We start from the raw sequence: 12,661 nt of genomic DNA, 5'->3' as shown, positions 1-12,661 counted from the left end.
TTTTTGTTTTTTTTTTTTCTCCCAGGACCAGGTGAGTCCACAGCAGAAATGAACCCAGGAGGGAGGCAGGGCTCAGATGCAGACCAACCCCTCTGTTCCTCTGGCTGGGAAACCCAGTGAATAGATGGGTTGAAACCAACCCAGTTCCCCGGCTGCCCCCGCACTGCAGGTGGTGGCCACCAGCTCACCAAGATGAGGAGGAACGACCCTGAACACCCTCCTGTGTGGGGGCAGTGAAAAGGGAGAGTTTTTGGCTCAGTCAAAAAAATAAAACAATGCACCCAGTAGACTAAAAAAAAAATTTAAAAAAATTCTTTAACATTTGTGGTCCTCCTCTGACCTGGAGAGGACTTCTTGCTCACCATGTAGGACACTACCATACTCAGCATGCCAGCTGTTCATTTTAAACACAAATCTACAGCCTGTCCACAGCACCCAAAATAGATACAACATGCTAAATGGACAGCTTGTAGTAGTTTGGGATCAAGGTTTGTAGAAAGCAAGTGACTTTTAAGTACCTGCCTTAGTCCACATAGAAACCATCACAGTGCTGAGCATCAGGGAGGCAGTTTGGGTAATTAAACCTAAAGCTGCTGCTAAAAATCCTGGCTCAGGCAGCACTCACCCCTCAGGTCTCCTGAACACGTTTTTCACCTAAAGGTTTTCTATCATAGCTGTCAAATAGGGCTTTTGTGTCTCCAAAGCAGTGAAACTAAAGAGAGTATTTCAGAGCAGATAAAAACGTGATGACAACAGAGAAAAGAACAAAAAGAAAGGGGGAAGTACATCCCATTTTAAACATATTTACTTTCTGAAGCAACTTTCTTCTTAAATGAAAAAACTCAGATCACAGTCTGTTGGAAGATTTAACAGCTAACTAAAGAGAAAACTGGACCAAAATACGAGTGCTGTTGGATACAAGACCAAACAAACACACAAATAACTTGTGGGAAATACTGGAGGGAGAGAGGGGGAACCTACCCTCAGACAGGTTTCTTTCTAATGAAGAGAAAACCATTGAACTGTGAACAAAAGAAAGCCAGGGCACACTGTGACAGGCACTTGCTACAGCTCTGCATACTCTAAATGAGAAGAAACTGCTTTCAAGTAAAACATCAGCCAGCGACCAGAATTCAGAGCAGCCAGGAGCAGACACCAGCTCCTCACTGTGAAAGCCACTGGGTCAGCATTCTGGGTTAGAAATAGGACCTGGGTTAAGAAAACTGTGGCTGGTCCAGAATGGATGAGAGATTTATTTGTAGGGAATGATAAAAAAATAGTGACTGGCTAAAAACCAAATCCAACTGTGAAAAGACTTCAGCTGCTGTTTGTTATGTTAATTTGCTCTTCGCTGAAATTTATTCAGTGACTTATTTTTATAAAATAAGAGGGAATTTATTTTTCTTCTTTAACCACATATGCATCCTGGACACTAATGTAATTCAGTGAGTACTGTCAGCTACTGTATAATATAGCATTTTCAGGATCTGGCTCTGATGCTGTTAGAACAGCTCTGCCTTTGGTTGAATTTATTTAAATCTTCACTAACTTTTGGAAGGGTTGGGTCTGATAATAAGATTGACGTGCAGGCAAGTCAAACCCCCATTTTAACAATCAATCAACTTTAAAACAGATCTTAGCCTCCCACAAGTGCCCTGATTTAAAGCCTCTGCCTCCTGCCCATCAGCTTGGCTGTTGGTGCTGGGACAGCTTGGGATGGCTACAGACCATTCCCTGGGCAGGCACGTGCTGCCCACTTGGCTCACCCACATCTCCAGTGTTTGGAGAAGCCTCTCCTTCTGTCCACTGAGCTGGCTGATAGATCCACAACAAAATTTCATTTTTCACTATTTATGTGCTGGGAATAGACTATGACTTGCCCTAAACAATTGCTTGCTGTGCTATGGCTGGTACAATCTGCTATCCCCACAAACTATTGTACACAAAACACCCTACTCATATGTTCAACTTGAATAAAATGGCCGTGGTCTCACTGTGGAGCTGACTTACATGAAATACTAACCTGCTGCAAATTAGAAACATCACCATCAATGGTATTTAGGCAGCAATTAAAAAAAAAAAAATACTTACCCTCCCCTCTAGGAAAAAGCCATGAAACCAGCATGTAGGAAGATGAGAGACCTTTTTTATTGCCTTGCATGCTTAGAGATCAACACCAAGATGACTTTTTAACTTCTCAAATCACATACCCGCATCCATTATAGCAATGTATTGAGACTGGTGGTTTTTTCAGCCAATTTTGGTTGTCCATCTTTAGACCAATCAGGGATGCACAATTTGCAAAGGATGGAGCTTCCCCCATCCCCATCCTGGATATGAACTAAGCCTATGCTAGTTCTTTGGGCATTCAAAAATCTCTACAATCACTTTCAAAATGTTTTTGGTTTTTTTTTTTCCTGATAGACCATTCACAAATCTGCATTCATTTGGGTCAGCAGTCTTTAAATTAAGAGACAATAGGGCTGGTCACATTCTTGATAAAATCATTAAGTCCAGATTAATAAAAAGTTCATGGTGTCTCTTCTGTAGGAATACATTCACATTTCTTTCAGTCATGGGTTTTAGATATCATGTATTTATCAAAATTGCTTTGCTTTCCCTTTCAAGGCTAGAGAGAGAAGATTTTTTTAGTACACTGAAGTGCAATATCACTTTCTGAAGCAATTATTTCCACCACTCTTCTCAAAGCATGTGTTATCCAGAACCATTTTTGTATTTACCTGCATCAAGGGCTAATGGAAAAATATTATTACCCAGAGACAAGCTCAACTGAGGAAAGCCCAAAACCAGACTCTTTTATCCAAATGTCATCTTATCTCTGCTGCTGAAGTGACACCTACCAAGAGAACATGTTTTAAATAAGTATAAATAACATTAATTAGAATTGGAAGAATGCAAGATCAATGAAATCCACCAGAACACAATTAACATCTTTTTGAACAGTGTAGCAATATTATTCATTTCTACAGCTAGATCGTCACAATCCTGTTACCCTGAAAAGAGAGCTGTCCTTTCTTACAGTTGATTTAAATAATTTTGACTGTGCTGCTCGCAGCATCATTCAAAAAAAAAAGAAAATATTAACTTACAAAATAACCCATTCTCCATATTTATTATGACAAATAAAAATCTTAAATAAAACAGGCTTTCTCTCCCCTCGCTCCCCCCGACCCATCCCTCATTCCAATTTCAGGTAGCTTGGCACTGAGTAATTGAACATTAAAAAATCAAGTTTGTAGACTTCATACAGCTGCGTTTGGTGCTCGGAGCTGATGTTCTGGAAGAACTCTGTGGTCATTTCATCAGTAGTTCTCGTAGACTTTGCATAGGTGGGGAACTTCAGGTAGTTGCCGACTCCCGCCAGCTGGAGAATGTAATTGGAATCCTCTTCGAGCGTTTCGTATTTCCCTACGAGGTCGTAGTGGATGTGGCAAGGGTGGCAGAGGGAGTACACAGTCTGCCAGTGCTCGTTGAATGGCTCTTCTCTTTGGGTGTGGGGGTCGATGAGATAGGCCACAAACTCCTCAAACTTGACGTCGTCGCCTTTCCGCAGCGCTTCCTGGGTGGCGTTTTTCCTCTGGCGCCTGACGATTTTGGTGCCGTATCGCTTGTGGAAGGAAGTGTTGTACTTCTGGGTGAACTTGTTCCTGTAGGCTGACACCAGTCTCTCGAAAGGCTCGCGAACAAAGAGGAACTTCATGTAGTTTTTCAAGCGGTGGTTGATCTCTGGGATGCTGTACTGGTTGAGGGTCTTCAAGTTCGAAGACACGTGGGCTTCGTTGGCCGGGATTTCCATTGGATCACTGTACTTGCCTCTCCCTGTCAAAACCATCATGACTCTCTTCCAGTTTGTGCAGGCCACTTTGGGGACATAGCAATAGATCATCTCGTGATCTTCATCCACAACCAGGTGTTTGAGATCATTGGGCGTTAGCACGCGGCGCTTCCTGCTGGACACGCTGTTTGCTCGGCACGTGTCTGTCACTTGGTCTCGTCTAATCTGATGAAGAATTGCTGTGTTGGACAACTGCAAAGAAAGCACAGGGACCACTGAGTCAAGCAGCTGGGCAACTCTTATTGCCTCTTTGCTTAGTGTTCAAATTCACAGAGAAGTAGCTCGCTGCCTGTATAGAACAGTTTGTGCTGTGACTGAATAAAATTGTTCCTATGCTAGAAGATATCTCAAAAGTTCTTCATATGTGTTGCCCAAACACTCTTCACAAACTGTCCAAAGCTTTGCTTTGAAGACAAAACAAAGGAGCACAAGTGCTCACACAGCCTGGCAGGGAGCGTACTGACACCACCCTCATCCTGAGATGCAGTCACTGCTTTTCTCAGTCCTGGAAAACAGATCTCCCTCCCCTCCTCTCTGCTGTTCATCCCACGGCTACAGCAGTGCTGGACCCTGCCAGAGCTTTTGCTACTGCAATGGGATAGGAAGACACCAGTTGGAAAATTGGTCAAAAGGAAAAAGGTTTTTCTTTTATGCTAGAAAATTAGTAAGTGTGGCTTGCTTCTTGGCTATGACCTTGGAAGAAGAAATGAAGCCCAGGGAGACTCCTGCCACTCTCCAAGGGGAACATTCACTCAGATGTGATTTCTTGAGATGTATGGAGAATGTTAGCTATAAATTTCCCTATTTGCCATATCGACAGAGAAGAATGTCTGGCCTTCTAACACACACAGCACTATGTTTACTCATAGCTTTTTATTCTTTTGTTAATAACACCCTGAGTTTCTGCTATTACTGCTACTGGGTACTTTGGAGAGGCTGTAAGTGTCTTGTGAAGACCCACAGGGCAGGTGCACAGAGACAGCCTGCCTCATCCCCAGCCACCTCCTGCCCAGACTATGGTCAAGGACAAAAGCAAGAGCTTCTGCTAAGGTAGGTAATGAGCTCCTCTAGGGAACAGGGAATATTAGCCCAAGCAAAAGAGCACACCAACACAGGGCTCCTGTGTTTGAAGTGTCCATGCAGAGCAGAGTGTTTTGCTGTGCAACCCGACCCTCACAGCTACGAAAGCCTTTTTACCTATTCTGAATAAATTGCATCAAAACAACTGGGAGAAGGCTTTTGTAATGTTATTTACATTTACTTAACACCCTTTAGCTGTGGGTTTCAAAGAGCTGCACGCTCAAGAATTACTTTAGCCTCAAAGCCAAGTAGTAAGGCATGTATTAACCTTCCTATTTGATAAGCAAGGAGGTCTGAGGTTCCTTCTTGAACACTGAGTCTTTCAGAAGTGCTTATCTGATACTTCCCAGTTAGGTTAACATGAATAACAGGATTCTGCAGTGAAGCAGCTGAGCCAGTGTGGACTGGATACATCTGCTGTGGAGGTGCCTTTGGTTATACGGGTCTTCCCCCTTGATGGTACAATGCCCTTGGCAAATGGTTTTGAACCTCTAGTTTCTGCAGTAAAATCTCTGCTTTCACTGCCTGTAGCTAGCCCTGATTTATAATAGAGACATCTAAGAACAGGATCTGAAGGCATTTGCTAGGCAAAACCCAAACCAAACAGCAAGATGGAACCAAGCCAATTTTAGGACTTTAGATCTTTAGAAGGAAAGAAGATAGAAACTGTATTTTTATGGACAAAGCCTAGAACCCAGATTTCATCTGCTCAAGAGTCAGCAAAGGCTTTTGCAACATGTGAGTAGCAGAGACTCCCCCTCCTTCCCTCTGAGCTGCAGTGGGTTGCAGAGGAATGTTCTCATGATCCGGGGAATACCAAGGGGCTGGTGCACCTCAGATTTGGGCAGGAGGCTTTTCTTTCTTTAGGACAGCATTTATATGTCAAGCCTGGGACCTCTGTATTTTGTAGAGTGCCACCCACCACTTCTCCTCTGAATTCCCTGATACTTGCATCTCTTTAGCCCCTTTGTTCAGCAAAATGTTGGCTAATGGTTAAAACATGCAATAGCCCAGTGCAGCTCCTTTAGACAGCTTGGCTCGTCTTTTGTGCATGTGTGGTAAACCCCTGAATACCTCCCAGGTGGAGTTCAAGGGCAGTTTTGTGTTAAAGAAGTCCAGGAGATGAGATGCCAGACATGAAATGTGCTTCGTGCTGCCTAGGAAAACTGACTGGCAGGAAGTTTCCAGAACCAGATTGTAAGAAATCAGTTGTTAAGGACCACACAGATTTCTGAAGAAAATTACTTTTTCTGTTAAAAAAATACAAAATTTGTATTTCAACTTATGCTGCCCTTAGGGAGAAACAAAACCAGCTTTACACTGATTAGAGTAACCAGTGAATAATTTTCAAACAACTAAACAAAACCCTATGCAAACACACAGATATCAAAATTCTCCTCTACAGAGAGTTAAAATGCTGAAATCCCTCCTGCAAATTTTCATCAACATTGTATAGCACAGCACTGCTGTTTGCCTCTGGTTTTAGAGTGAAAAAATTAAAAAGAAATGTTTGAGTATACTGCTGCATTACAATATGTTAATGCACTGTATCCGCTTTTCTGGTGCTGGTCTTGGGATAAATACAGACTTAAATTGGTGAGATTCTATGGCCTGTATTACATAGAAGGTCAGATTTGATAATCTAATGGCTGCCTCAGACCCCAATTTGCAGATGAATCTTTGTAGAGCAGTACTTTGCTCCTGCTTTCATTCCTACATCAATAAGCCAAGCTCTTCTTCTCATATATTAACATTACTGAGATTTTCAGGCATTTGGAGTAAAGGGAAAAATGCAGCCTTAGTATTTGTGGCTGCAAATGAGATTGGACTACATTAAATTCACTTCAAAGATGATATTTGTGATTTGAAGTGGTCTACTATTCTTTTTAACATGGAAGAAATATGAAGAAATGGCATAAAATTTTGGTTAGCTACATTTATTGAGTACACACCAACACCCTAAGGCCAGCTCTGCCTGTGCCCTGGCCTCTCTATTGGCACACAGAACACATGTTAAATATCAATGTGACATTAGGAGGGTACTGCCCTGTTCTCATGAATTACCATTTGTTACGGCTGATGGATGAAAGGCCATGTAAAAAAATGCAATTTTGGAAGCTCTACTTGCTTTTTTGCCTATTGAGTTCAGATTTTTGAAAAAAAAAGATCATCAAAACTCATTTTCTTCAGCTGCTGACCAGCACACTCTGTGCACCCTGGGAGAGCTGCCCTATCTGCTTCCCCCAGAGAAGTGGAGAGTCCTGATGGCTCTCCTTGAGGTTTAATGGCAACAGCCCTCTGGCTGATGGATGGGAGACATGAAAGCCACCCTTGTACTGCACAGGTGAAAGGTGGGGTAAGGCACAGGAGAGCCTGTATTGGAGCTCCTCCAGAACCACTAAAGCCTGCCTTGTAAACTTCAAACCCTGGAGGACAGGCTCCATGGTCCCCAGAGCCCACGGCCCTACGTGAGGTAATCCTAAAAGCATTTTTCAATTTTATATTTTGAAATTATGTATTAACTCTGATATATCTGGTGCTAATGTTGTTCATCCTCATTTTAAGCTACATGTAAAGCTTTTAAGCCACATAATAATTGCACTCCAGAAGCTGGTGAGAGGAACTGGGAAAATAACTTGCTCTGCATTGATGGTCACTACCAGAGGTCCCTCTTGATCCCGCAGTTCAAGAAATCCTAATAAGTAATGATGTAACTCCACCTCACTTTTGGAGAGGGCACTTTTAAGCCTGTCTGCAGGTTACCCTGAGGGCAGCATGGGGATTGTGATAAAATCAGTTCTGTCCTCCAACAGTTCAACTTGGACTTCAGTTGGGCATTACAGGTTTGGGGAAGACATCTGATAAAAGCATTCATTCTTCCCAGAAAGGACTGACAACACCATAGATGAACTTGATGAATTTTTTTTTTTCCCCTGCAGAAGTTGTAACAGGGTACAGAGAAGAAAGGCATATCAAGTTCAAAGTTTTATTCCTTTACTGATGGAGCAACTGACTTGAACTGGGAGGCAACCCGAGCAGCAGGAGACTCTCAAGCTCAGTGGCATTTAAAATAAGAAGGAAAAAAACCCCAAAAACCTAGTCTGGAGACATTCTGATCCCAGAAGCTTCTCATCTCCATCAGTCTCAAACTAACAGTGAGGGAGGAAAGTTAAGTCCAGCACACTTTGCTCATGGAGATACCTTCTGTACAGGCAGGGGGGTTAAGTTTAGTGCACTGGAGAAGGTACTGAACAGAAATATATATACTGACTAAGTGACAACCATCAAACCATGCCATGCAAGGGCTATTCAAGGTAAATCACAGTAATGAGGTGGAAGGAATTTTCTCCTGGTTACTTAGTCACAGCAGGATAAAATAATCTTTGAGGGCCTTTCCAAGTCTGACAGGCAAGCAGCAAGTTCAGATTTAAACACGTAAAACTTTTTTTTTTTTTTTTTTTTTTTTTTTTTTATATAGTAGTGTACCTCAAACTAAGAGCACTGAAAACACTTTTAAAATAGAAGGATGGAAAAACCTAAGTGTCACTCCAAAAACCCACTAATTAAATTTTGTCTTGCTATAAAAAAATTAATGTGCAAAGAAGTATTCCCCCACATTTATATGGCAGGGGGCTATTTATTTCTACTGTACTGCCTGCAGCTGCTGCCAGTTCTGCACCTTACTGTAACCAGGCTGACAATCAGCCTATGTTGTTTAGCCTATAATTTAGGGTGGAATAAGGAGGATAAATATTGTGAATGGGGTCTGCAGCCCCAAGCCCTGCTAAATTGCTTTTTCTCTTCAGTTTTGTAATAACAAAGACTTTGCATCTGCCTTTAATTCTTTAGTTACACTTGTGTTTGTAGGTTTGGGTTCTATCCTACACCAGAACTACGCAAGTTACCACAGTGTTCCTCTTACCTATGGTCCAAGCAGCTATCGATCACAATCAGCTGCTGAACATCCAGTTGGGTCTATCCAGTAACACTGTTAAGCTTAGCAGAAACCAGAGCTCATTTCCATCAAAATCTTCTTAATGGTACTTGTTTAGAAGGTGTGTGCAGCAGGCTCATCATCCATTGAGAACAAGAGCTCAAAGTGAAAAGTGTCAGACAGACCAACTATAGGTGGCACTAATGGTCCTAGTTAAGTGACATCGAGAGACCAGTGTTTCAATTGACTAAAATCCCACAGGTATTACCAGGTCTCCTTCCCAAACACAACCACCAAACTCGCCATATGAGTTCTAAGGTGTTTGCTTTTTAATACTTAAAATGCAATACAATAGATATTACTTATATTTCCCAAGTGCTTAAGTATTGGAGTTTTTTGAGCACGAGGTTACCTGCAAGCATGTTTGCAATCCTGTTTTCACATCAAAAGTGTGATAAGATTCTTGCAACTCTGATGGACACCCTTTAAGTTACAAATGTATTTTAGACTCTTTTAATACTTGGCTTTTACAATTTAGATCCATAACTACCCTACTTGATGTACAGATATTCTACACCCCAAATTCTAGATTGCTTTCTTTGAAAAGGTTCAGCATTAAAAAGTGGAACTAGTAATTTTTCATAGTTGATAGTTCAAGCATAAGCATTTCTCAGATCATCACAAATAATTACTTTTTGCAGATTTCTACAGATGACAGTCAGACAATTACAGCTACATGAATCAAAACACTGACTCTAAAAGAACAATTGCATTTTAGATAAAAGGATATTATTAAACTGATCTGGTTTGCAACAGTTTTGTTTTTTTTTTAAGGAATAGCTTTGCAATATTTCATACTATGATTTATTTGACAGTTCATAGAATATTATTGCTGACTTAACTTTTTCAAAAGAATCCCTGCGCTCAAATGAAAAGCACACCAAAACCCCAATCAGTATTTGTTCAGAGTCCAATAAAGCAGACTAGAAAGCACATTGTCTGCACTGGAGATGGAGATGCTTAACATCTTCCCTGACAACTTTCATATAGACAAACTGGAATAAAAATTTGCTTTGGAAATATCTCTACAGAGGCTGGATAATAGAACTATGGTAATAAAACTAATACTAAACTTAGGAGCATTTTTACTAAATGAGAATATTTTAGAGATAAATTATATCCTCTGAGGGAAACTCTTGAAATATTACAAAGCTGCTTTCTTTTTTTCATTTTATGCATTGAACTCATTGTCCCACAGGGAAGATAAGGCTGAGTATGCATTTTTTCCAAATAATTCTCTGTATTGAAACCCAAGATAACCATACCATTTTCAGTTCCCCCTGTACAGAATGCAGCAGGGCTACAAAAAAGATCAAAGCTGTTGAGAGTAAAACTGTCATACACAGTCGCTGCTAGCACTGCATTGTCAAAAATCCCAAATTACTTCACGTATTCTCTCTTTCATCCAGTCCATGGTCCCAACTTCTGTGTGCATCCGTGAGCATGCATGCAGAAGGGAAGGGTGAAATTATTCAGCAGTGGCATTATACTGACTCTGGAGGCTACAACTATTTGAAAAATGTTGCACCCTAAATCTGCATCAACTTTGGCATTCGCTCTTCTTTGTCTGGGTACATGATTTGGCTGCCAGAAAAGAAACATCAGTAAAGCAGGCAAACTTTGTCAGCAGACACACATGCAGCTGCAGATACTGATGCTTTCCTGAGAAAACGTGGCAACAGGTCACTAAATATTGGCCTTTTTCTCTTGGAGAGAAAAGTACCACAGCGAGCCTAAATAATGCAAAAATCTCCTTGAAAAAATCACATCTTGGCACCAAGTGATACCAGCTGTATGCTAAAACCAGCTTTTTCATCAGCCTAAGACTGTCGCACAATAAGGTATGGATACAGGAAGAAAAGAGAGAGCCCCTTCTTAATGCCACCTTCTCCTGTATAATCCCAAGCATCTTTGGAAGCCTGCCCGTTCCCATTCTCCCTGCTCATACTATTTGGTGTCTGATCTTACAATATGTGGGGTTTGGAGGCTAAGAAGATGAATGTGTATATCCAGTAAAATGTCTTCTCTGAACAAGGAGATGGAAAAGTTGGAAGTCCCCAGTATGACCAGGCGAAAAGACCTGTGGCTTGTCCACAGAGGGGGTGAAAGACAATCTGCTGCATGTGTTGTTATTCAGAAGCTCTAGGGTAATCTTACAAACACAGGACAGGCAATATCCAAGTGACCGAGTTTGAGTCAATACATCTGAGAGGTAAGAAATCATCAGGGAGGCCAGAGGGGTTTTGCACTTAGAATAATTACAGAAAAAAAAAAAAATCTTCATGTTGGCAGGTTTCTTGGGATTTAATTTACAGAAGGCAAGTTTGGAGCCTCGTGTTGTGTGTACAAAGAGCAACTTCGCATTGTCTCTTCAGCAGCCAACACCGGCCGTGGGAAGGGATGGGGGGAGAAGAGGAATTTGGCAGATAGCCAATCCTTTTTTTTTTTTCTTTTTTTCTTTTTTTTCTCCCCTCACAGCAAAAAGATGGGGATGAAACCCCAGGCCAGGACCTCAGCTGTCATGGTGGGGTGAGGGTGACAGAGCTACAGTGCCTTCCCACAGTGGGGGTTTTGCTGCCAGGAGCACCACGGCTGAAGTGGCTCATGGATACCTTGACAGAAAAGGACAGTGCGTGATGAATTTGCTGGCTCCTGGCTCGTTCTTTAAGTGCAGCCATAAATCACTGCTTGTATTAAAAAGCTGAAAGGTCTGGCTATACTATGAATTTAATTTTTAAATGAAAAATTTCTGGCCTTTCCTCTCCAACACAAGCACGCAGATGCGTGCACATGTGACGGCTGGAGCTGAGCTCACAGTCTTTGGACCTGTGTATGTCACCTGTAATACACAGGGGCACAGCCACGGCCTTTCTAACCCTTCTTGGGCACCAGGCATGGAGGTTTCACCTCTACACTATGATCACTGGCCACTCAAAGCTGCCTCAGGCAGCCCTATCTATCATCACCTTTGATGGGCTTCATTATGGTGACAGATGATTTGACAGACATACAGCAGCAAGGAGTGAGTTTGCTCTCCAGCAAGAGGGAGGACAGGCAGTGGGACACAACAGCATAGACACATTTGAGAGTGGGAGCCTGCATGATCCTCTTGGCTGAAGGGGAGCTGATTGCATCTGGCCTTGCCTGAGAAAGCCCATGCCTGAGGATATGCTTCAACTGGGCTGGGCTGGGCTCACAGAACTGCCTCCAGATCACCAGGGACTGTAGATAGGGTAAAAGAGACTTCCACTGTTTATCTCACCAGTTCCAGTTTGCAATCAAGACACAGATGAATCACAGACTGGGACAACCACATGTGCTGGGAAGCTCAAAGCCAAGGGAGTGACCTGTAGCTGCTATACTCTGCTATTACACTGGGAGCTGTGGATGTGGTTTTCAAGGAGGGGCTTGAGGACTGATTAGCAAAAGGCAGGCCGTGGACATCTGCAAATGGTACACCAGGAGGAGCACTGGGCTGGGGATGCATGCAGTCAGCCAGGGTGGAGCTGGGAGTAGTCCTTAAAAAACGGAGTAAGAAACTGCATTTTAACCCAGTGGCTATCTGGGACACAATGGAAAATGTGACATTTATTTTTCTGTTGCAAGAAGTTGTGGTAGCAAGGGTGAGATCAACTGGGTGGAGGGAGGGAAACAGGACAGAATAGATACATAAATACAAAAACACTAAGAAATTCCACAAGGACATAAGGAATAATCTTCTGTCTGGACTC

General features: G+C 42.2%; 1 protein-coding gene across 2 annotated transcripts in view; it reads right to left on the bottom strand.

Annotated features, from left to right (window-relative positions):
• The window catches only part of CHST11 (carbohydrate sulfotransferase 11), a 176,681-nt gene continuing 164,020 nt past the window's right edge, over positions 1 to 12,661 (bottom strand). For both annotated transcript variants that reach the window (XM_071728670.1, XM_071728679.1), the window contains exon 3: positions 1 to 4,048. In XM_071728670.1, coding sequence (XP_071584771.1) covers positions 3,200 to 4,048 — 849 coding nt within the window. In that variant the 3' untranslated portion in view covers positions 1 to 3,199. The remainder of the gene's footprint in view (positions 4,049 to 12,661) is intronic.

The sequence above is a fragment of the Heliangelus exortis genome, chromosome 1, assembly GCF_036169615.1.
Source record: "Heliangelus exortis chromosome 1, bHelExo1.hap1, whole genome shotgun sequence".
Lineage (NCBI taxonomy): Eukaryota > Metazoa > Chordata > Aves > Apodiformes > Trochilidae > Heliangelus > Heliangelus exortis.
This window is presented reverse-complemented; position numbering and strand designations above follow the sequence as displayed.